Source organism: Rhincodon typus, chromosome 27 (genome assembly GCF_021869965.1).
Source record: "Rhincodon typus isolate 14 chromosome 27, sRhiTyp1.1, whole genome shotgun sequence".
NCBI lineage: Eukaryota > Metazoa > Chordata > Chondrichthyes > Orectolobiformes > Rhincodontidae > Rhincodon > Rhincodon typus.
Genome location: NC_063358.1, coordinates 22,660,335 through 22,682,887, shown reverse-complemented (window position 1 = coordinate 22,682,887; position 22,553 = coordinate 22,660,335). Strand labels below are relative to the sequence as shown.

The window sequence follows — 22,553 nt, the reverse complement described above, 5'->3', positions numbered from 1 at the left end:
ATACATAACCTGCAACTTGCGATGGAAAAGCTTGAAACAGTGGCATCTTCTAAGGGCTTTACTCAGCAAATCATTGCATCATAACTCAGCTGCAAGGTCACTTACAGACAGGATGAGCTACAAGCTTGAGGAAATAAAAGTGGTTCTCTTTCTATTGCCAATATCCTGCATGTTAATAGAACCTAAATTCACCCCCAAAATAGCTGAAATACCACTTTCAGCTGATTGTAAACCTTGCCTCATTTATATTACCACTGCAGACAATAGAAAGGAATACTGAACTGGGAACAAGCTGCTAATCCACTACCACTAGTGTCATTCCATACAACTATGCCCCACCCTCAACCACCTCTCCCCACCTCCACTCGCCAAATTTACCTACAAAAGGTAGCAAATTAAATGTTCACCCAAATTCAAAATACAGTACAGGAAGTTTTAAACTAGAACCACATACTTCTCTCTAAATAGCTGGCTTGCATTTGCTAAAAACTGGCAACATATCAGGGTATGTTTTTCTTAACCTTAATGGAATGTTATTATTTGCATATTGTATGATGTTTGCAAATTGATTTGTCAACAGTTGCAACATATTGTGAAACAGCTGAATTGAAATATCAAGCAGATTTTGGATATTTTGCAGTTAAAGTGGAACAATATGTTCGTGTTCCAAAAATCTCTGCAGCTGTTGTGTTGAACAACAGTTCCAAACACTCGTAAAATATCTTGGCTTTTCCCCTTCTAAGTGCTTCACGCAGCCTTCAAAGCATTACAAGTGTGCCAATGTTCATAGAGTCATAGGAATATACAGCACAGAAACAGACCCTGTGGTCCAACTCATCCATGCTGACCAGAGATCCTAGATAAATCTAGTCCCATTTGCCAGAATTTGGCGCATATCCCTCTAAACACTTCCTATTCATATACACATCCAGATGCCTTTTAAATGTTGTAATTGTACCAGCCTCCATCACTTCCCCTGGCAGCTCATTCCATACACACACCACCTTCTGCATGAAAATGTTTCCCCATAGGTTCCTTTTAAATCTTTCCCCTCTCACCTTAAACCTATGCCCTCTAGTTTTGGACGCCCCCACCCCGGGGGAAAAGGCATTGTCTGTTTACCCTATCTATGCCCCTCATGATTTTATAAACCTTTATAAGTTCACCCCTCAGCCTTCGACGTTCAGAGAAAATAGCCCTAGTCAATCAACCTCTTCCTTTAGCTCAAATCCTCCAACCCTGGCAATATCTTTGTACATCTTTTCTCAATCCTTTCAAGTTTCACAACATCCTTCCTATAGCAGGGAGACTAGAATTGCACACAGTATTCCAATAATGGCCTAACCAATGTCCCTGCAAAGCTGCAACATGACCTCCCAACTCCAATACTCAATGCACTGTCCAATAAAGGCAAGCATACCAAATGCTTTCTTCACTATCTTATCTATATGCAACTCCACTTTCAAGGAAGTATGAACTTGCACCGCAAGGTCTTTTTGTTCAGCAACACTCCCCAGGACCTTACCATTTAGTGTCTAAGTCCTTCCCTGATTTGCCTTTCTAAAATGCAACATCTCATATTTATCTAAATTTAACTCCATCTGCCACTCCTTGGCCCATTGGCCCATCTGATTAAGATCCCGTTGTACTCTGAGGTAACTTTTTTTTAAAATTCATTCATGGGATGAGGGCGTCGCTGGCTAGGCAGCATATATTGCCCATCCCTAATTTCCCAGAGGGCAGTTAAGAGTCAACCACATTGCTGTGGGTCTGGATTCACATGTAGGCCAGACCAGGTAAGGATGGCAGTTTCCTTCCCTAAAGGACATTAGTGAACCTGATGGGTTTTTCCAACAATCAGCAATGGCTACATGGTCATCATTAGACTCTTAATTCCAGATATTTTATTGAATTCAACTTCCATTGTCTGCCATGGCAGGATTCGAACCAGGTCCCAGAACATTATCTGGGTCTCTGGATTAACAGTCAAGCGATAATACCACTACACCATCGCCTCCCCTGTCCTCCCCTATCACCTTCTTCGCTGTCCACTACACCTTGATTTTTGGTGCCATCTGCAAACTTACTAACCATACCCACTACGGTCACGTCCAAACTAAAAATCACATGACACCAGGTTATAGTTCAAAAGGCTTATTTGAAGAAACAAGCTTTCGGAGTCTCACTCTTCTTCAATGTCAGTGAGAGAGGTGGCATCAGACATTGAATTTATAAGCAAAAGATCAAAAGGTCATACAACTAACACCAATGTATTGAACAAATCTAAGATGGCTGTTAAACCTTTAATCAGTTAGAAAGGATTAATATGCAAATCAAAGAATTTCTTCCAAGTCACTGTCCCAAGATAACTAAAGGTTTTATCAATATACCAGCGGTGACATCTCAATTCAGACAATGCATCTGGCTGTATATTGACTTGGAGTCAGACTGGTTTTATTTCCAAAGTAGGAATTTACAAAATGCCACATTGACTGTCTACAAATTCTGAACTTTTGAACAAAATAGAAGGTATGTGCAATTGCAAATCTGCATATGCAAATTCACCCCATTGTGCGTGCGTGTTTGTATGAGAAAGTGTATGTACATGTGTTTGACAGAGTGTATGTATGTGTGTGTGAGTGTGTGTATGTGTGTGTGTGTGAGAGTGTACAATGTGGTGGGGTCAAGATCCCGGTTGAGGCTGCCCTCATGGGTACCGATCCTGGCCATCAGCCTCTACTCGGCGACTCTGCGTTGTTGTGTATCCCAAAGTCTGCCTTGGAGGACGTTTACCTGAAGATCCAAGGCTAACTGTCCTTGACTGCTGAAGTGTTCCCCCACTGGGAGGGAACATCCCTGTCTGGCAACTGTTGCGCGGTGTCCATTGTTATAGTGTCTGCATGGTTCAGCCAAGATACCATGCCTCGGGGCGTCCTTGCCTGTAGCATTTGAGATAGACAACATTGACTGGGTCACATGAGTATCTGCCATATACGTGGTGGGTGGTGTTCCCACATGTGATGGTATTGTCCATGTCGAGGACCTAACATATCATGCAGAGGTTGCCATGACAGGGTTATGTGGTGTTGTGGTCGATGTTGTCCTGAAGGCTGGGTAGTTTGCTGCGAACAACGGCCTGTTTAAGGTCTGGCAGTTATTTGAAGGTGAGAAATGGAGGCGTGGGGAGGACCTTGGCGAGGTGCTCATCGTCATCGATCATGTGTTGAAGGCTGCGATAAACAGGGCGTAGTTTCTCCAATCCCAGGAAGTACTGGACAACAAAGGTTGTCCTATCGGTCATGTCCCGTGTCTGTCTTCTGAGGAGGTCATTACAGTTTTTGCTGCGGCATGTCAGAACTGGCGATCGATGAGTTGAACATTGTATCCCGTTCTTATGAAGGCGTCCTTCAGCACTTTCAGGTGTCCGTTGTGTTCCTCCTCAGCTGAACAGATCCTGCGTATGCGTAGGGCTTGTACATAGGGATAGTTTTTAAAATATGTTTAGGGTGAAAGCTAGAGAAGTGCAGCACCAGAAGAAGGAGCAAGACTCTGAAGGCTTTTATCTTCAAATAAACCTGTCAGAATATAATCTGGTGTCGTGTGATTTTTAACATTGTCCACCTCAGTCCAAAACTGGCACCTCCACATCATCATATCCAAATCGTTTGTCCCATTATACACTGTGGTAATCTTCTTCGCTGCCCGTTACACCTTCAAATTTGGTGTCATCTGCAAACTTACTGTCCATACCTCCTTTGTTCATATCCAAATCATTCAAATAAATGATGAAAAGCAACCCTCTGAAAAGCTCCACCACCCTCTGTTTTCTACCTTTGAGCCAGTTCTGTATCCAAATGGCTAATTCTCCCTGTATTCCATATGATCTAACCCTGCTAACCAGTCTACCATGAGGAACCTTGTCGAATGCCTTACAGAAGTCCATATAGATCACATCTACCGCTCTGCCCTCATCAATCCTCTTTGCTACTTCTTCAAAAAACTCAATCATGTTAGTGAGACATAACTTCCTATGCACAAAACCACGTTGACTATCCCTAATCAGTCCTTGGCTTACTAACAGGATTCCCTCCAACAAATTGACCACCACTGATGTCGGGTTCACCGGTCTATAGTTCCCTGGCTTTTGCTTATCACCTTTCTTAAACAATGGCACCACGTTAACCAACCTCCAGCCTTCCAACATCTCAGCAAGTGGCCCAGCAATCACTTCTTTAGCTTCCCACAGAGTTCTAGGGTACACCTGATAAGATCCTGGGGATTTATCCACTTTTATGCGTTTTAAGATGTCCAGCACCTCCTTCTCTGTAAGATGGACATTTTTCAAGATGTCACTATCTATTTCCCGAGATTCTACATCTTCCATATCCTTCTCCATAGTACACACTGATGCAAAATACTCGTTTAGTATCTTCCCCATCTCCTGCGGTTCCACACACAGGCGACCCTGCTGATCTCTAGGGGGCCCTATTCTCTCCCTAGTTACTCTTTTGTCCTTAATGTATTTATAAAATCCCGTTGGATTCTCTGTAACCCTTTTAGCCAAGGCTATCTCATGTTCCCTTTTTACCCTCCTGATTTCCCGCTTAAGTATACTCCCATTGCCTTTATACTCCTCTATGGATTCACTCGATCTCTGCTGCCTATACTTAAAATATGCTTCCTTCTTTTTCTTGACCAATACCTCAATTTCTCCAGTCATCCAGCATTCCCTACACCTACCAGCCTTGCCCTTCACCCTAACAGGAACACACTGTCTCTGGATTCTCGTTATTTCATTTTTGAAGGCTTCCCATTTTCCAGCTGTCCCTTTACCTCCAAATATCCACCCCCAGTCAATTTTTGAAAGTTCTTGCCTAATATTTTATTTCCCAACAGTAGGTCAAGTTTTGCACTTTGTCGAGTTGGTACATCCACATACTGAATCAGAAAATTTTCTTGTACACACCTAACAGATTCCTCTCCATCCAAACCTTTAACGTTATGGCAGTCTCAGACTATATTTGGAAAGTTAAAATCCCCTACCATAACCACCCTATTATTCTTATAGATAACTGACATCTCCTTAAAAATCTGCTTCTCAATTTCCCATTGACTATTGGGGGGCGTCTATAGAACAATCCAAATAAGGTGATCACGCCTTTCTTATTTCTCAGTTCTACGCAAATAACTGCCCTGGACATATTCCCAGGAATATCTCCTTACGTATACCCTAGAACATTATGCCGCCGGTCCTGTCCATCCCTCAGCCACATCTCTGTAATTGCAATGATATCCCAGCCCCATTTCCCAACCATGCCCTGAGATCATCTACCTTACCTGTTAGGCCTCTTGCATTGAAATAAATGCTGTTTAATTTATCAGTCCTACCTCATTCTCTGCTTTGTTCCTGTCTGCCCTGACCATTTGATTTGCTCCTTTCCCCTACTGTACCAGTCTCAGACAGACCTCTTTCCTGCCAGGTTCCCACATCCTCTGTTACTAGTTTAAATCCTCCCAAGTAGCTCTAGCAAATCTCCCCACCAGTATATTACTTCCCTTCCAATTCAGGTGCAATCTGCCCTCCTTATATAGGTCACTTCTATCCCAGAAGAGATTTCAATGATCCAAAATGTGAATCCTTCTCCCCTGCACCAGCTCCTCAGCCACACTTTCATCTGCTCTATCGTCCTATTCCTACCCATGCCAGCTCGTGGCACTGGCAGTAATCCAGATATTATCACTCTTGAGGACCTACTTTTTAAATTCCTGCCTAACTTCCTATATTCTTTCCTCAGAATCTCTTTTCTCTTCCTATGTCATGATGTGGAAGTGCCGGTGTTGGACTGGGGTGGACAAGGTCAAAATTCACACAACACCAGGTTATAGTCCAACAGGTTTATTTGAAGACACTGACACCTGAAGAAGGAGCGAGAGTCCACAAGCTTGGGTCTTCAAATCAAGTTGTTGGACTATAACCTAGTGTTGTTTGATTTTTGACCTCTTCCTATGTCATTAGTTCCAACGTGTACAACGGCCTCCTGCTGGCCCCTCTCCCCTTTGAGAATATTCTGCACCTTTGCAGAGATATCCTTGATCCTGGTACCTGGGAAGCAACACACCATTCTGATTTTTTGCTGTCGGCCGCAGAATCATCTATCTGTACCTCTGACTATCACAGTTGATCGCTTGGAACCTGACGTACTCCTCGTCACATTAGAGCCAGTCTTGGTACCAGAAACCTGGCTGTACATGCTACGTTCTGCTGAGAGTCCATCACTCCCAACATTTTCCAAAATATCATACATGCTTGTGACAGGGATAGTCACAGGAGACTCCTGCATGACCTGCCTCCCTCTCCTTTTCCTGGCGGTAACCCATCTACCTGACTGTATCTTCGGTTTATCTCCCTTACTGCAAGTGCCATCCATCACACCCTCTAGCTCCTGTAAATTCCTCATTGCCTCTAACTGCTGCTCCAACCGATCCATGTGATCTGGTAGGATTCACAAACGAACACACTTCCTGCAGACATAAACATGAGTGGCATGGAAACTCTCCCTAATCTCCCACATCTGACAGGAAGAATACATTACTCTAATAAAGGTCATTTTTGCACCTTAATTATCTACAGACCCAGAAAATAGCACAGTCTTCCTACTCCAGAAAACACTGATCCAGGTTGACTTCCTATGTATATTTCATATTGTTAAAGTTTAGTCAAGAGACAGAACTCAATAAAACATATAATTAAAAAAGAACCCACTCTACTTTCCTGCCCCCTGGCCTGCTGTGTTCCTCCAGCTCCACGCTGTGTTATCTCACACTCTACCCACTGTTGTAGCTTTACAAAATAATCAGTAAGGTTACACCTTAAAAAGCCAATTCGCTGCTCCCCTGCTGGGAGTGCTCCCACACAGTTTTCTCCAGGGTCAGCTGTGAATTTTGCTGTTTGTTCATTTTTCTTGGATAAATTCTGATGTCCAGAGATACTTGAAATCAAACAGCAGAGGCAGAGGCTGTGCAGATTCAGTGCTGGGTCACACAGCACTATAGGTTTGTTTCTCTGAATCCATTCCCATGTGGTCACTAACATTACCTTTGTCTTTCCTCCTCTTAGCAGTTACTTGTATTTCACAGGTTTGAAAAGTTACTCAGCAAAAGGCTCCTTCGGCCGTACTTTCTAAACACATGACCTTTATCATCTTGAAGAGCATGGACAGCAAATGCATGGAATCACCATCATCTGCAAGTTCACCACCAAGTCTCAAACAATCCTGTCCTGGAACTATAACACCACTGCTACTGAGTTAAAACCCTAGAACTCCCTACCTAACATCACCGTGCGTGACCATACACCCCACGGATGCATTTGTTGAAGCTCACTATCACCTTCCCCTGGGCAATTAGGGGTGAGCAATAAATACTGGCCTTAGTGACACCCACATCCCACGAACAGATTTTAAGAATGATTCGTCTGTAGTTTTGCAAAGAGACAAAACTGCTTCATAATCATTGCTGCATTTGTACTGCACTTCCTGGGGATCAATAAACAACACTTGCCAAAACCTCAGTCAGCACAGTCATCGTGATTTGTCATTTGTCTTACTGGCATTTAAAATATATAATGACAATAATTTCCGGTGAGTCAGCAGCAGTTTTTCAGAGGCAACTGGACAGGACCATAATTTGCTTGGGACCGTGGAGAGTAGGTATACCATTACATGGCCCAAATGAGGCACCTTACACCAGACAGCGGTGAGGACTGAGGTGTTTCTCTGCCCATCCAAGATAAAACTGCCTGTGCAATCCCTGCTGAATTAAAATAAAATCTTTCTTTTAGAGGCCAGGTAGCTCCACTTACCAGTCTCCATCCCTGCACCCCCAGTGGTATCCAATTATATTATCATAGAATGGTAAAAACACAAAGGAGACCATTCAGCCCACCACATCCGTGCCAGCCATTCATAAGAATAGTTCAGCCTGTCCCAGTCACCCTCCATTTTTCCCATGATCCTGTAATTACATTTTAATCTTCAGGAATTTATTCAGCTTCCTTTTTAAAGTGACAACCGAACCTGTCACCAACAACACCACCACCCACCCATCCACCCCAATCCCGCCCTACTCCCAGTGCATTTCTCATGTCACCTTTGGTTCTTATGCAAAACACCTCCAATCCATATACTCTGGGTCTCAACAGCTCCGCCAAAGGGAGCAGTTTCTCTCTCACTGCACTGCTGACTATCTCTATAAAATCTCCTCTCAAACTTCTTTTGCTCCCATATGGAAGCTGGTATGCATCACCTGACTCAGTGTATTGGCCATTAGTCATTAACTGAGTTCTGCTTGATTCAGAAGTATAAAATATTTATAGTCAGGCTGCCCCTTTTACCACTGTCCCTTTAGGATAGGCTTGGGTCAGTCTTTTATTGAACTGGCCAAATTCCTAGAATCAGCAGGACACAGTGTAAACAGATGCCCAGAGTGCTATGGCAATGGACTATTGATATTTAACTTATGTCACCTGATTTTAATATCTGAGACCTTCATGGAAATAAAGAGATTTTTAAAGTGGACAAATATTGATCTTAATTGGTTATTGTGACCACAGATTGAGGCATGTTGAGAGGACCAGTACAGAATACAATAAATTGGCTGTAATGTAATTAACATTTCATCCAACGACAGTGAAACAAGACAGCTTAGACCGTATCAAGAAATTCACATCTCCTGGTTAATTCACACTTCCACAATGAGTTCACTTACTGGGAGATGATGATTGCCAAAACAGTGTTTGCATTCAAAAAACAATGGAGTTAGATTTTGGGAATTAACAAATGAACAATATTTCGGTAGTTTGCTTGACAGAGCAGAGAGGGAAGAAGAATGTGGATTCATAAAATCAAAACTTAGACATGGATCTCTCTCTCAATGTATGAAATCTGTGTCCAGTGTCTAGGCAACGTGAGAAAACAACCTTTCACTGAGAACTTCAGAATTCTATAAATTTCAGTACTGTTGAGGAAACAAGCTAACAGCTAAACAGTTGTGGACTCAGTTTTCAATCTCTCTTCCCAAAGACTCTAAGAAATTAAAGTAGTTTCAGCTTTTAGCTTCCATTTTGCACCAGTCATTTCTTGTTTTAAACTTATTACCTGTGTTTGTTTGTGCACGTTTGAGGTCACATTTACATTATTTCTCGCAGAATTAGTAGGCAATTAAATTCCTCTTCTTTTTTCTCAAGTAAACCTCTGTAATTGGCTCTGCCATTTTCTGGCAAACTATGTTTGAATTGAAGTGTGATAGCAGCGTGCCAAAAAGAAAGTAAAAATATTTGCTGTGACCGATTGTGAGAGTGCTAAAAAGGGAGAGGATGATTCTCCTCTCTCATCTAATTGCAACTGGGGTAGTAGTTTCTGACATCATTTGCATATTCTTGTGTGCATTGCAAACCTTCAAAACCAAAGGCAATCATCTATTTTTACTATTATAATATTATGCTGCTTCTGTTCCCAATGTCTAACCATCTGAATGTCCTACCTGGCCCTGGAGCATCTTTGTTTCGAACATTCCCAGTCCATCGGCTCGTGTTAGATACAAACACAGCATTGGACATATAGTGCTTCGGTGGATCATGAAAATCAACAACGTCATAATAACCTGGACCAGGAGGAGTCGGGTTTTTGCGTACTGGGAAGGGAGGAGCGGAAATACACAAATAATGTTTCTTCCTAGAAAAGATGAATTACAACAGAACAAATGAGATGTAATGAACATTTTGTTAAAATACAATAAATCTATGTCACAATATCAGCAAATCAGGCCTAATGATTTATGTAGTACACTGAACCCAAGCCACTTTATGTTTTAGCTATCCATTCAGCCTCACTTGTGAAAATATTGGAACACCTTCTGCTCAGTCAATCAGATTTACCAATCAATCTGCTGTAGTATAAATTGTTGTGATCATTTGAATTTTGCATTTTTGTATATGTTCTGATAGTGCAAAATGAAAAGCGCTGGCAACATGCCTTTCTTTTCAGGATCATACACAGCCAAACCTTGAAATGTTCTCCAGACAAGAAATCATAATTTGCAAAAGCACAACATAATGTCATATGTCACTTATATTGTTAGTTGTTAGTTGGTCATCAAACTACTTCAATCCTCCACTCCACTGAGCTCCTGGTCTGAACCAACGTGTTTTAGGAAATTGTCAAGCAGAGCCCCAAAACTTGAAAATCCACTTGTGCCATGATTTGTTTTGCTGGTAGCATGATGCTTGAGCTGTATACCCACCATTTCAAGATGTTTCAAACATGTTTTATAAGTGCTGAACCTTTCCTTTCACCTTGCATTGTCACACAAAGTCCATTTTTGCTAGACCAGTCTAGATTTGGCATATGGCTGGATGCCAAAGGTAATAAGATGTGTAAAAGTACAGCCCACTAGTGGAACACAGACCGTGAAGGTGATCTGCACTAAAAAGGGATGGTTTCTTTTCTCAACATTTTTGTGACTACCCCTCTTTATCAAGCAGGCATGACTGGGTTAGAGGGACTGGAAAGCATCCTTCATCGAGGCCAGACACCAGAATATCTGGCCTAGTGGGTCAGGCAGACATCACACTCCAGGATGTGACTAGTAAGGAAGGTGTCTTTTCAATGAAGCCAAACAGGTTGCTTGTCAAAAATTAAATCCTCAGAGCACACACAAATAGCAGTTAATAAGAGCAGGAGAGATTCCTTGTTATCCTGATGGAAAGAAAATTGGAGCCTCTAGGGTCAATTTCCATAGCTCCAAAGTACGATATGGAAGTAAAAATACATATGGCCACAGCAATTCTCAAAGAGTTAGTTGGCTCAGTTGGTCGGAATGTTGGTGTGGCCTAGATCTCATTCTGGCTGGAGTGGATGCGGGGTTTAGCTCCTTGCCTTACCTGTGGTGGAATTTGTAGTGCTGTGAGTCAGACCTTGCCTTCAGGCAGAATTGTGATAAGTTCATAACACTATAATGGATGGAAGATCTGACAATATATTTTTGGAAATAACAGCACCAGCCAAATGAGCACCTGCATGTACCATACTGTGATAAGTGGCAGGAGACTTAAAATTTAAATGAAAGAATGCAGTTTATCCCTTTCCAATCATCTGGCTCAGGAATAGCTGGCTTCATTTACTGCGGCAGGCAATCAAGGCCTTTAGAGTCTCCAAAGCACCGTTGCACTTCCATAACCCCTACTGTCTCCTTATTAAGAAAGTCTTCTGATTTGCTTCTCTCAGATCCCAAGTACACCTCTTTGAACACCATCCACTGCAGTTTTGCTTACTCAGGAAAAGACCTTTCAGCCCACCATATCTGTGCCGAACATGATGTTATTCTAAACTAATTCCACCTGCCTGCACATGGACCATTTCCCTCTAATCTCTGCATGCGTCTGTTTAAATGGCTCTTAAACTTTACTCTTAAAATCTGCTTCTACCACCTGCACTGGGCAGCACGCTCTAGGTACCTACTACCCTCTGTGTAAAAACCTCTCCTTGCACATTTCCTTTAACTTCTTCTCCTCTCACATTAAACCTATGCTCCTAAGTATTTGACATTTCTATCCTGGGAAAGAGACTCTGACTATCCAGCCTATCCATGTTCCTCATAATTTTATGGACTTCTGTTGGGTTGCCTCTCAGCCTCTGACACTCTAGCGAAAACAACATAAGTTTGTACAACCTCTCTTTACAGCTAATACACTCCAATCCAGGCAACATTCTGGTAAACTTCTTCTGTACCCTCTCCAAAGCTCTATGTAAAGTGTGGTGACCAGAACTGGCACAGTACTCCAAATGTGGTCTGACCAAAGTCTTATCCAGTTGAAATATGCAACTTGCCAACTTTTATATTCAATGTCTTAACCAATGAAGGCAAATATGCTTATGCCTTCTTTATCACCTTATCCACTTTAGTCGCCACTTTCAGGGAATTTTGGACTTGTACCCAAGATCCCTCTGTAAATCAGTGTTCCTAAGGGTTCCCAGCAATTTACTGTATACTTTCCTCTTGCATTTCACCTCCCAAAATTCATCACCCCACACTTGTCCAGATTAAACTCCATCTGCCATTTCTCCACCCAACTTTCCAGCCAATCTATATCCTGCTGCATCCTTTGATAACCTTCCTCACTATCCACAACTCCATTAATTTTCACATCATCTACAAACTTACTGATCAGACCACCAACATTTTCATCCAAATCATTTATTTAATTACAAACAATAGTGGTCCCAGCACTGCTTCTTGTGGAACACCACTTGTCACAGACCTCCAGTCCTCCACAACAACCCTCTGCCTTCTTTGGCCAAGCCAATTTTGAATTCAACTTGCCAACTCACCATAGATTCCAAGCAATTTCATCTTCTGGAGAAGACAGCCTTGTCAAATGCTTTAGTAAAGTCCATGTAGACAGCATTCACTGCTTTGCACTTATCGATCACTTTTGTCGCTTTCTTTGAAGATGTTAAGATACTAAGATATTAGTAATACCAATGTGGCCCACAATATTGATATACCCCTCCCTAAACTTTAGGCCCCTTTACATTACTGGTTCTGCCAGCAAGACATCGGAAGGCTGCCTGGATTCCAGTACAGCAGAACAGGGAGTTCTGGGCATCTTCTTCTGTAACTGCCTGTGTTAGACAGAAACCCAATTCTCAAAAGCTGTTCACAGATTGCTCAGATGAGAATCTTCACATATTTAACTGAAATCTCTGCACAAAATTGCTGTTCAAAGCCAGATGTTTGTACTTTTAACACTTGCCATTCCAAACTGAAGAATCTTGCTATCATATTACATTTTGGGTTACCCCAAGTTTGCAGCGTAAACTCATCCACTGTCTTTTAGCCAAGATCATTTGTTTTTAGCTATCACAGCCATTAGCTTGATTGCCTCTTATGCTTTCAGATTTTTGGTAAGATAGGAAGTGGTGTGCACATCTCCAGGAAAGCCATGATTAATTAGCCATGATTCATTGAATTTAAAAGTCTCCAATGATTCTTCTTGAGTTATATACAGCCTGTTTCTAATCCCAGTTGAATCTAGAAGGAAAGTCATGCGGTATCTGAGAGCCATTCTAGAGGACTCCTTGGGCTACAATCTTACATCTTTTTGATTAAGTTCGAGTTGTGTGAGTTTCTTGAAAGGATTTTTGCCACAAGACCTAGCAAATGTTCTTGTCCTAAATTACTAAACCCACCTCATTAGCTACCTACACCATCCCTGTGGCTCTGTCATGTCCGATTCCAGTCCATCTTATACCAAGCCATTCCTTGAAAAATTTGCCACTTGGTGGATGTTCCAGAATTCACTGCCATCCCACAGACTCGCACCTTTTTTACAACCTGGACAAGCACTGTCTGTCTAGTGCTGCACTGTACGGTTTATGAGTTTTACCTCAGATATGGCAGATGAGGGATATTTGGCATGCCTTTTTGTGAGCAGGGATCTGGAGTTCAACTGGGATTAGAAACAGGCTGTACATAACTCAAGAAGAATCATTAGAGACCTTTGAAATTCAATGAACATTTCCAATGGTAAACAGAAACTAATTAATCATGGCTTTCCTGAAGATGAGCATGGAGTCCCTGGTGACTGGAGTGATGCAGATGCAGGCTTTTCTCCTCAAACAGGATCAATAGTGGAGGCCAGACACAAAACCATGTCATCCTACTGTGAAGTTGCCACCAGGTTAAAGAAGTTTCAGCCATCTGGTCATATGCCCAGCACTGTAGGCATTGGGCGAATGTACATCTCCACTCTGCCAGCATGGGTGTCCACTTCTTGCTCCAATACCTCATACTCACTTGATCTCTGCTACTGTACCCACGGCTCACCAACGCTCATGCTCTACCAACCTCACTGGCAACCATGTCAAGCTTCCTACCTTTGTGTCTACGTTAAACAGCAAGGCAAGACAGAAGTAACATGAGCCAAGTAACTCTGGCTGAGGGGTCAAGTGCAAAAAGGCATTGCATGGCAATTTAAGGCAGGGGTGCCATGAGCATCCAGGTAGGCACAAAGTGAGTGAGGGCAATGACAGTGAAAGAAGACTCCAGAGATGCAGCCTGTTCAAGACCATGAGCTGGGTGCGTGTCCCTGAGGGTATAATTGGAATGCCAATGTCTGTAGATATGGTGGTGCATGTGGTTGGTGCCCTTAGAGCATCGCCCTGCCATGTTGGTGCCCTGTGTCCAACATGGAGCTGCTTTGGCGCAGGCAACGAGCTGAAATCACCAAGTACATGCTCTGACTTCCATGTCGAGTTCTCGCAACATCTTATTATGTTGGTGAGTTTGGTGAGTTACAAGAGCTGAGTATTGATGAGGTGAGTTGGGCTGTCAACAAGCTATCGAGCAATAATACCCCATAATTGGCAATTCGCTACCACCTAACAAGAAACTCACCATGCCCTCAGCAAAAGCATAAAAGATAGAATGAGATGCTCCTGACATTGAAATGGGGCTCACCAAACTTCTGGTCAGATTCTGCACAAAGCTCTCCATAAACTTCTAAACAATAAAAAAACTGAAGAACTGCAGATGCTGGAAATCAGAAACAAAAACAGAATTGGCTACAAATACTCAAGAGATCTGGCAGCACCTGTGGAGACAGAGCACAGTTAACGTTTTGGGTCCAGTGACCCTTCTTCAGAATGTTCTTCAGAAAAGATGCTGCCAGAACTGCTGAGTTTGTCCGGCAATTTCTGTTTTTATCTCCATTAACCACGTTACTTAGACTCCTATAAGATTTCACCCATAAAAAATGAAAGAACTGTGGATGCTGGAAATTAGAAACAAAAATAGGATTTGCTGGAAAAACTCAGCTGGTCTGGCAGTATCTCAGAACATACTGACGTAGGGTCACTGAAACTCAAAATGTTAACGTTGATTTTTCTCCACAGGTGCTGCAAGATTCCATCCATGTCCATTTTAAAGACAGATTAGCATTCTTTGCAAAATGTTAGAATTACATGTTTGTGACAGTACTATGAACCGAAATTGCTCGACACAGGGAAATTGCTATATCACCCCCAACCCACTCTAATGTTCTCATGTAACACTCAGAGGATGCAAAACTTGCACTTTCTGAAAGCTAGGAACTTGCAGATGATAATTTTTCCCCATAATGAGGCCTTTGAACAAATACATTTTGCTGGATTTGCCAACATAGCTACAACTCGAATGGACACTGTTACACATACCACGGGTGCAAGTGTGCATATTGCGTTCGCTCCTGTCCCATTGATTTATAGGGTTGATAGGTTGCTGGTCCTGGGTTTGAGTCTTTTGGATATTTCAGGCGGATTGTTTTGGATCTAAATGAAGAGACTATGGATTTTGGTGACTCCTTTGTCAGGGAATGGTTGACTTTGTATTGACCTGGAAAAGAATTTCAAGCTGAAACGTTAGCAGTAATGATACAGTTCACAGGTATGCAAAACAGATATTCCTCACCACTTATTAACTGTAGACAACTGCAGCAAAACAGCCCTGTTGTATACACAGCGATGTATTCTGAAACTAGGAAAACTCTTGCCTATTATAATGCTTCATTACAATAAGGGGCCAGAAGTACATTTCTCTGCTCAACAAGCGCATTGCATCATTAACACAAAAGTACTAAATACAGACTTGGCACTCCCCCCTCAAAAGAAACAAAATGAAAACCATCAATTTTGCACTGCTTTGCTTAGATATTTTATTGACTTTCTAATAAGAGAGATGACGCACTTATAAGCACTATGTAAACTGTTCAGCAGCATACATAAAACCATAAAAGCCAGGAGCACAAGTATTCTGCTCTGCCTTTTGAGCCTGCTCTGCCATTCAATATGATCATCCAACTTAGTATCCCGTTGCTGCTGTCTCCCCATACCCTTTGATCCCTTCAGCCCTAAGAACTATATGTAACTCCTTCTTGGAAATATTCAATGCTTCAACTGCTTTCTGCAATAGAGAATTCCACAGGCTCACCACTCTGTGTGAGGAACTTTCTCCTCATCTCAGTCATAAATGGCCTACCCTATATCCTTAGACAGTGATCCCTGGTTCCGGATTCCCCAGAAATAAGGAACCTCCTTCCTGAGTTTACCCTATCCAGTCCTGTTATAATTTTATACGTTCTAGGAGATCCCCTCATTTTTTTAAATAGATGAGAAGTCAGATATCTTAGTATCAAAATTACAGGCAACATTGGCTTCTATCCAAAAAAACAAACTGGTTTGAAACTGAACAAAGCATCATTAGGTGTCTAGTAAATGGGGCTTAGATTTTTACTGAGGGCCTTGAGGTGAAAACAAAGTTGTATAGCTCACTTCATTATGCTGTTCTGTGTAGTCATCTTCAAAATAAGTTTTTATTATAGGTGTTTTACTTGGAAATTTACAGTGAGTTTTATTTCCTCAGTGGAAAGAGGCCAAAATAATAAAAAAAGTTTACAAGTGATCAATGACTTGGATGAGTGACTGGGGCAACATGGTGGCTCAGTGGTTAGCACTGCTGCCTCACAGCATCAAGGACCCGGGTTTGATTCCAGCCTCGGGTGACTGTGTGGAGTTTGATTATTCTCCCCGTATCTGCATGCGCTTCCTCCCACAATCCAAAGATGTGCCGGTTAGGTGGGTTGGCCATGCTCAATTGCTCATTGTGTCCAGGGATGTGCAGGCTAGGTGGATTGTTCATGAGAAATGCAGGGTGGAGGTGTGGTTCTGGGTGAGATGCTGTTCGGAGGGTCGGTATGGGCTGAATGACCTGCTTCCACACTGTAGGGATTCTATGACCAAACACTTGCAGCACAGGAATCTGTGATCAAACGTTAAGTATACTTTGTCAAAGGCCCACATGTTTTCAGGAACAATGCAGTCTCGTCATGTTTATATGTGGAGCAACAAAACACAGACTATTTCCTTGTATTCGTAAAATGTATGTACTTACACGGGGAGGGTCCCTTCAATTTGCCTGGTGGAATCAGGTCTCGTCTGGTTCTTGATAAAAATGCCGACTCAGCAGAGACATTGTTAGTTTTCCCAAGATAAACATTAGAAATCTGTGCAAAGATTTGTAAATAGTAGATTGAAATTCTTCTGCACGTATCAATTCCTCCATCTGTTATTATGAGGCATAGGTAGGGCCGAAAGGAATTTTCGACAGTTAACAGGTTAAAAAATGTGAAAGGCACTATTGGAAACAACATCGATATACACTTTGCATTTATGTATAATGGCAAAATAATGCAGTGAATCCTCCTTCCCCACTTTTCATGTTAGAAAATATGGCACTGCGCTACTTTGCTCTGTAAAAATAGCACCTTCTCTGGGACAGTAGTTCAGTCAAGTTCTTATTAAATAAACATGACCACCTAGAACTGTTGTACGTAACTGTTCCATGTAACAAAATTGTGTGTATTGTTTACAGACTTTAGACCTGCTGCAGATACCTTGTCAGGGTTAAAGCTACAACCCCATCCCCGTGACTAATCCCCACCCTTTATTTTAATCCAGCACTTGTCACATTCTCAGAACATTCCAATTGACTTCGCAATCTCTTTTTTTCCTTCTGTGCAGGGCCTGACTCTGCTTAATTTCTCAAAATAATGCTGCTTGAATCTGTAAAACTTTCTCCAAGAACCTCTTACTTATTATACACACGCTGGGCCAGATTTCTGAGGAGTGACAATCACAAACAGGAAACTGAACTAGGTGTGAGAGGGTCATCAGGTTCAGTGGTGGAGGAGGTGTCACCGGGGGTGAGGTGGGAGAGTGTTGAGGGGCAGTGGGGCTTGGTGGTCAGGTACAGTGGCAGTGGAAAGGGCATCTCAGGTCTGGGGGCAAGGAAAGATGGCGGGGGTCGGGTTGCAGGGGGAGGTGAGGTCTAGCAGTAGGGAGATTCCTAGGTTTATGGAGAGCTGTTGGGTCAGAATCCCAGGCCGATGAGGGGGTGGGGGTTGATATTCCTTTCAAGAACAGAAGTTGCTGGAAAAGCTCAGCAGGTCTGGCAGCAACTGTGAAGCAAAAGTTCACAGTTAGCGTTTCGGATTCAGTGATCCTTTCTCAGTTCAAATGTAAACAATTAAAATAATTTTTAAAACAATTAAAGCATTTTCTTTGAAGGGGTGGCACGGTGGCACAGTGGTTAGCACTGCTGCCTCACAGCGCCACGGACCTGGGTTCAATTCCACCCTCAGGCGACTGTCTGTGTGGAGTTTGTACATTCTCCCTGTGACTGTGTGGGTTTCCTCCGGGTGCTCCGGTTTCCTCCCACAGTCCAATGATGTGCAGGCTAGGTGAATTGGCCACGCTAAATAGCTCATAGTGTTCAGGGATGTACAGGCTGAGTGGGTTTATAGAAGGATGGGTCTGGGTGGGATGCTCTGAGGTTCAATGTGGACTTGTTGGGCCGAAGGGCCTGTTTCACACTGTAGGGGCTCTATAAAAAAAAACAATAACACTCAAAAGCTTTGATAAAAGTGTATACTTTCTAGAATCTTCATCCAGAAGAAACAGCAAAATCCAGTCTGATGAATAAGCTGCTCTCGGTTAGTTTTGTTAGACTTCATTCCAGTACAGCCATTGGGTAAATCTCAATTTTGGTACTTTGTTTAACTGAGTTAAATCCAGACAGATTCTTATCAGTTCTGAGGAAGGGTTACTGGACCCGAAATGTTAGCTCTGATTTTTTTTTCACAGATGCTGCCGGACCTGCTGAGCTTTTCCAGCAACTTCTGTTTCTGTTCCTGATTTACAGCATCTGCAATTCTTTTGGCTTTTATTCTATCTTCCTTTGTTCGATGATTTCAATACATTACCATTTCTCCTTATGATACCATGATCTTTTCCAATCATATATGATCTCAGTTGTGGTGTCTTTGCTCTGATCATTATTCATCTCTGTTATTCTTATACCATACTCTCTCTCTCTGAGCTGCTCCTAACCTTCACCAAATTAGTTTGAAAATTGGCCACTTTGAGAAAACTTTGAAGTTCTGTGATGTTCCCATAGAGAGGAATTCTCTTATCAACATTTTTTCATTGGATCAACTGTGATTCCATCAGCTTGAATGATATGCCGAAGAAATTTTATCTCAGGTCTTGCCGACTTGCATTTCTGCATTTGTAGGGCTTTATGTTCTAATGTTTCAATCATGTTCTTCTTCTGTGGATTCAGTTATTAGCATCTAATTCATGTGGATTATTACACAACAATTTATGCCTTCCAATTTTTTAAAATTCATCCATGGGATGTAGATATTCCTGGCTCAGCCAACATTCATTGCCCAGCCCTAGTTGCCTTTCAGAAGGTGGTGGTGAGCTGCCATCTTGAACCATTGCAGTCCATTTGCTGCAGGTAGAGCCACAATGCCATGAAGGAGGGAATTCTAGGATTTTGACGCAATGACAGTGAAGGAACGGTGATGTATTTCAAATTTAGGATGACAAGTGGAGAGAAACTCACAGGTGGTGGCGCTCCCATGCATCAGTACACTTTATCCTTCTAGAGGTAGTGATCATAGTTTTGGAAAGTGCTGGCTAAGGAGCCTTAGTGAATTTCTGCATCTTGTGGATTGGACACACTGCTGCTGGAGGAGGGGCAGAGATGTGGAAGGGTTTGTGACTGTGATGTGTTAGACATAGTTCCCTGTAGCACTGCTGCAGCAGACATGATTCCAAATGTAAACAATTAAAACAATAACACTCAAAAGGTGTGATAAATGTGATTACATTCTAGAATCTTCATCCAGAAGAAATAACAAAATCCACTGTTTATATCCAGTTTGGTGAATAAGGTGCTCTCGGTTAGTTTTGCTAGACTTCATTCCAGTACAGCCATTGGGTAAATCTCAATTTTGGTACTTTATTGAACTGAATTAAATCCAGATCGATTCTTATCAAACCACTTGGTTTTGGAATCATAACCTAAACTGAATACCATCTTGGTGAGTGAGTGAAACCACTTTTTGTTGTAGCATATATTTTTGTTTCTTCCTTAACTTTTTCCAAGAGTGAATGAGGGACTCTCCTTGACTTGTAGCAAGTTGGTTGAGTATTATCTCATCGGGTGATGTGGTATTTTATTTTTAACTGCCCAAGTTGGTGAAAAAGTTTGGGAGGTCATTGTGAACTTAATTTGTTTACGTTTTATCAGCAATCTCATTGACTTTACAAATTAATGTCAGCTTTAAGCATTTCTTTCTATTTCACAGAGCACATTCTGGACTCCAAATAAGATAGAGAAATTCCATGATTTCTCTTTTCATATACATGACTCTCATTGTTAGCTGGTCTTCAAAATTCAATGATGTTCATCCAGGACATTGTAATCTCATGGTGATGGTTGTTATTTAATTTGTTTAAGCCGTTTAAGTTTATCTAATAATACCAAAATGCCAACTTCTGTATCTAGTTTAAACTCGGTGAGATAACCATTTATTTTCAATTTGACATTCCAATGTTTGTTTTCAGAATCAATGATTTCTTTCACCTTTTCTTTCTGACCTTGCTTGTTTCCAAAGTCCTACTGTTTTCCAGGTGTCTGCAGTTTAGAATCACAGAGAAATTTAAATATTTTCCACAATTTGGCAATGTGAATATTCTTCCCATTTGTATCTCTTGTTACCTTTACACTGAAGGCACTTCAAAGTGATGGTTGGCATGCTTCTTTTCCTTTTTGGCATGATGTGGTTTTCTTCTTTGCAGCCAACGAACTGAGTTGTCTCACTCAAGTTTTACCACAGCACAGCAGTCTTTCTTGAAAGATCTCCCAATTCTGTTTTTGAAGTCTTGTTTGCCATCTTGAATATAATCTGTTCATGAATCAACTCCATTTTCCACTCTTCATAAGAGCAATGCTCCCCCAGCCTGTAAAGAACAAATCTCTGCTTTTTATCTGGCCTCTGTTCCCTTCTATTAAACTTTGCCGGTTCAATAATTAAGTTTTAACAAATATTGAAATAAGTGTTGAAGACCAATTATACCTCTTCATGTGATGCTACGTTCTCACCAATGCCCCTGTCTTGTTAATACCTCATTCATGATCATTCCAACAGTGTAAAGTAATGTTCTGACCGGGTCCTCTGGCCTTTCTTGTCTAATCCTGAAGCAGTTTTACACCTCGTGAACCTGTCTCTTCCAATTTCCCACTGCTTATTCTGATTTGATCCCTCAATTGCAATGGAATGTTTTCAGAAGCATGGCAAAGTTAGCTTCTGTGTTTTCCTGAGCTCTTGAGCTGTTCCCTTGGTACTGTGTCTGTCACACTGCTTGCAGAACAGGTTGTTGTCATGGTTATCCAGTCTCTGAGTCTGTTTTCCAGTATTCTACCACTCCACAGAGCCCCAATGTCCTCGGGAGTCTCCTTCTTCATCAGGAGATTGACTTCATTTGCTGACTTTGATGCTTCTTTTTGCCTTTTTCAGCTGCCACCATTTTTTATGCGTTACTGCCTAACTCTGTCCAATCTCCCAAAATGATACAGCTTGAATCCAAGGAACTTTCTGCAAAAAACACTTTACTTACAGCTTAGCCTATAAGCACATTATCTTTACACTTGATTACGACCTCTGCTCTTTTCCAGCTTTCACTATTTAATCATGTCTGCCATCATTGCTATATCATTATTGTGTATGCTTCTGATGTTAATATCGTAACTCTATGCAAATTCAATCCCTATTTTAACTTTCGGAAATGCATAGCCGATTCGAGCAAAACAGGTCCCACAAACTGAAGACGCATGAGCCCAGTTAGCAGGAGGCCATGGAATCTTTTGACCTTACCATTTAGACCATTCTGAAAGTTGGTGTCTCCAATAATGTGGCACATCTATAGCGCTACACTGAATTATTAGTCAAGTTACTTGTGATCAGATTAGTATCTTTGTTCCAATATATGATAATAGTGACTCAGGAATTGTAGAAGTGAAACTCCCAAGTTAGATATTATAATCACACTTCTACCTCCATCAGCATTTCTACCTGTATAGCTGTAAAGCTAAACAAACCCTTACATGAACAACAATATCACTTCACATTTTTGCCAACTCAAAATTTTACATACTCATGTGATAAATATTCAAAAGGAACAGTAAAGCAAACTTCAAGGAAATCATTGTAATGAATACTGAATTATTTGACACCTCCATCTGGAGTGCATTGTAACAAAGCAGAGATGCTTCACTCAAGTGGTAGCTTGCTGATAATTTCTCCAATTGCAGTAACCTTTCAAAGATCTTGAGTTGCCTTACTCACATTATACTCATTGGGGCCTGGTGTTACGTTTTTGAGATCATCCATTTTCATGGCAATGGGACGCTGGAACATACTGCTGTTCCCCAGGTGATAATCAACCTTTGATAAAATTGGAGATGGAATATTATATGCATTTGCTCCAGGAGTCTGAGAAGTGCTTCTCCGCCCTTGACGGGATGCCTAAATGATGGGAAAAGATAAAGAGGTCTTATTATTGGAGCAATCATGGAAATCAATGTACATTTAGATTAATCTGGAATTACTT

At 41.7% G+C, this 22,553-nt stretch overlaps 1 protein-coding gene across 1 annotated transcript in view; it reads right to left on the bottom strand.

Annotated features, from left to right (window-relative positions):
• stpg1 (sperm-tail PG-rich repeat containing 1) overlaps nt 1-22,553 on the bottom strand; it is a 56,451-nt gene that overhangs the window by 4,927 nt on the left and 28,971 nt on the right. The window contains exons 5-8 of the mRNA XM_048613211.1: nt 22,289-22,468; nt 16,984-17,095; nt 15,252-15,429; nt 9,541-9,731 (exon numbers count right to left, since the gene is read on the bottom strand). Coding sequence (XP_048469168.1) covers nt 9,541-9,731; nt 15,252-15,429; nt 16,984-17,095; nt 22,289-22,468 — 661 coding nt within the window. The remainder of the gene's footprint in view (nt 1-9,540; nt 9,732-15,251; nt 15,430-16,983; nt 17,096-22,288; nt 22,469-22,553) is intronic.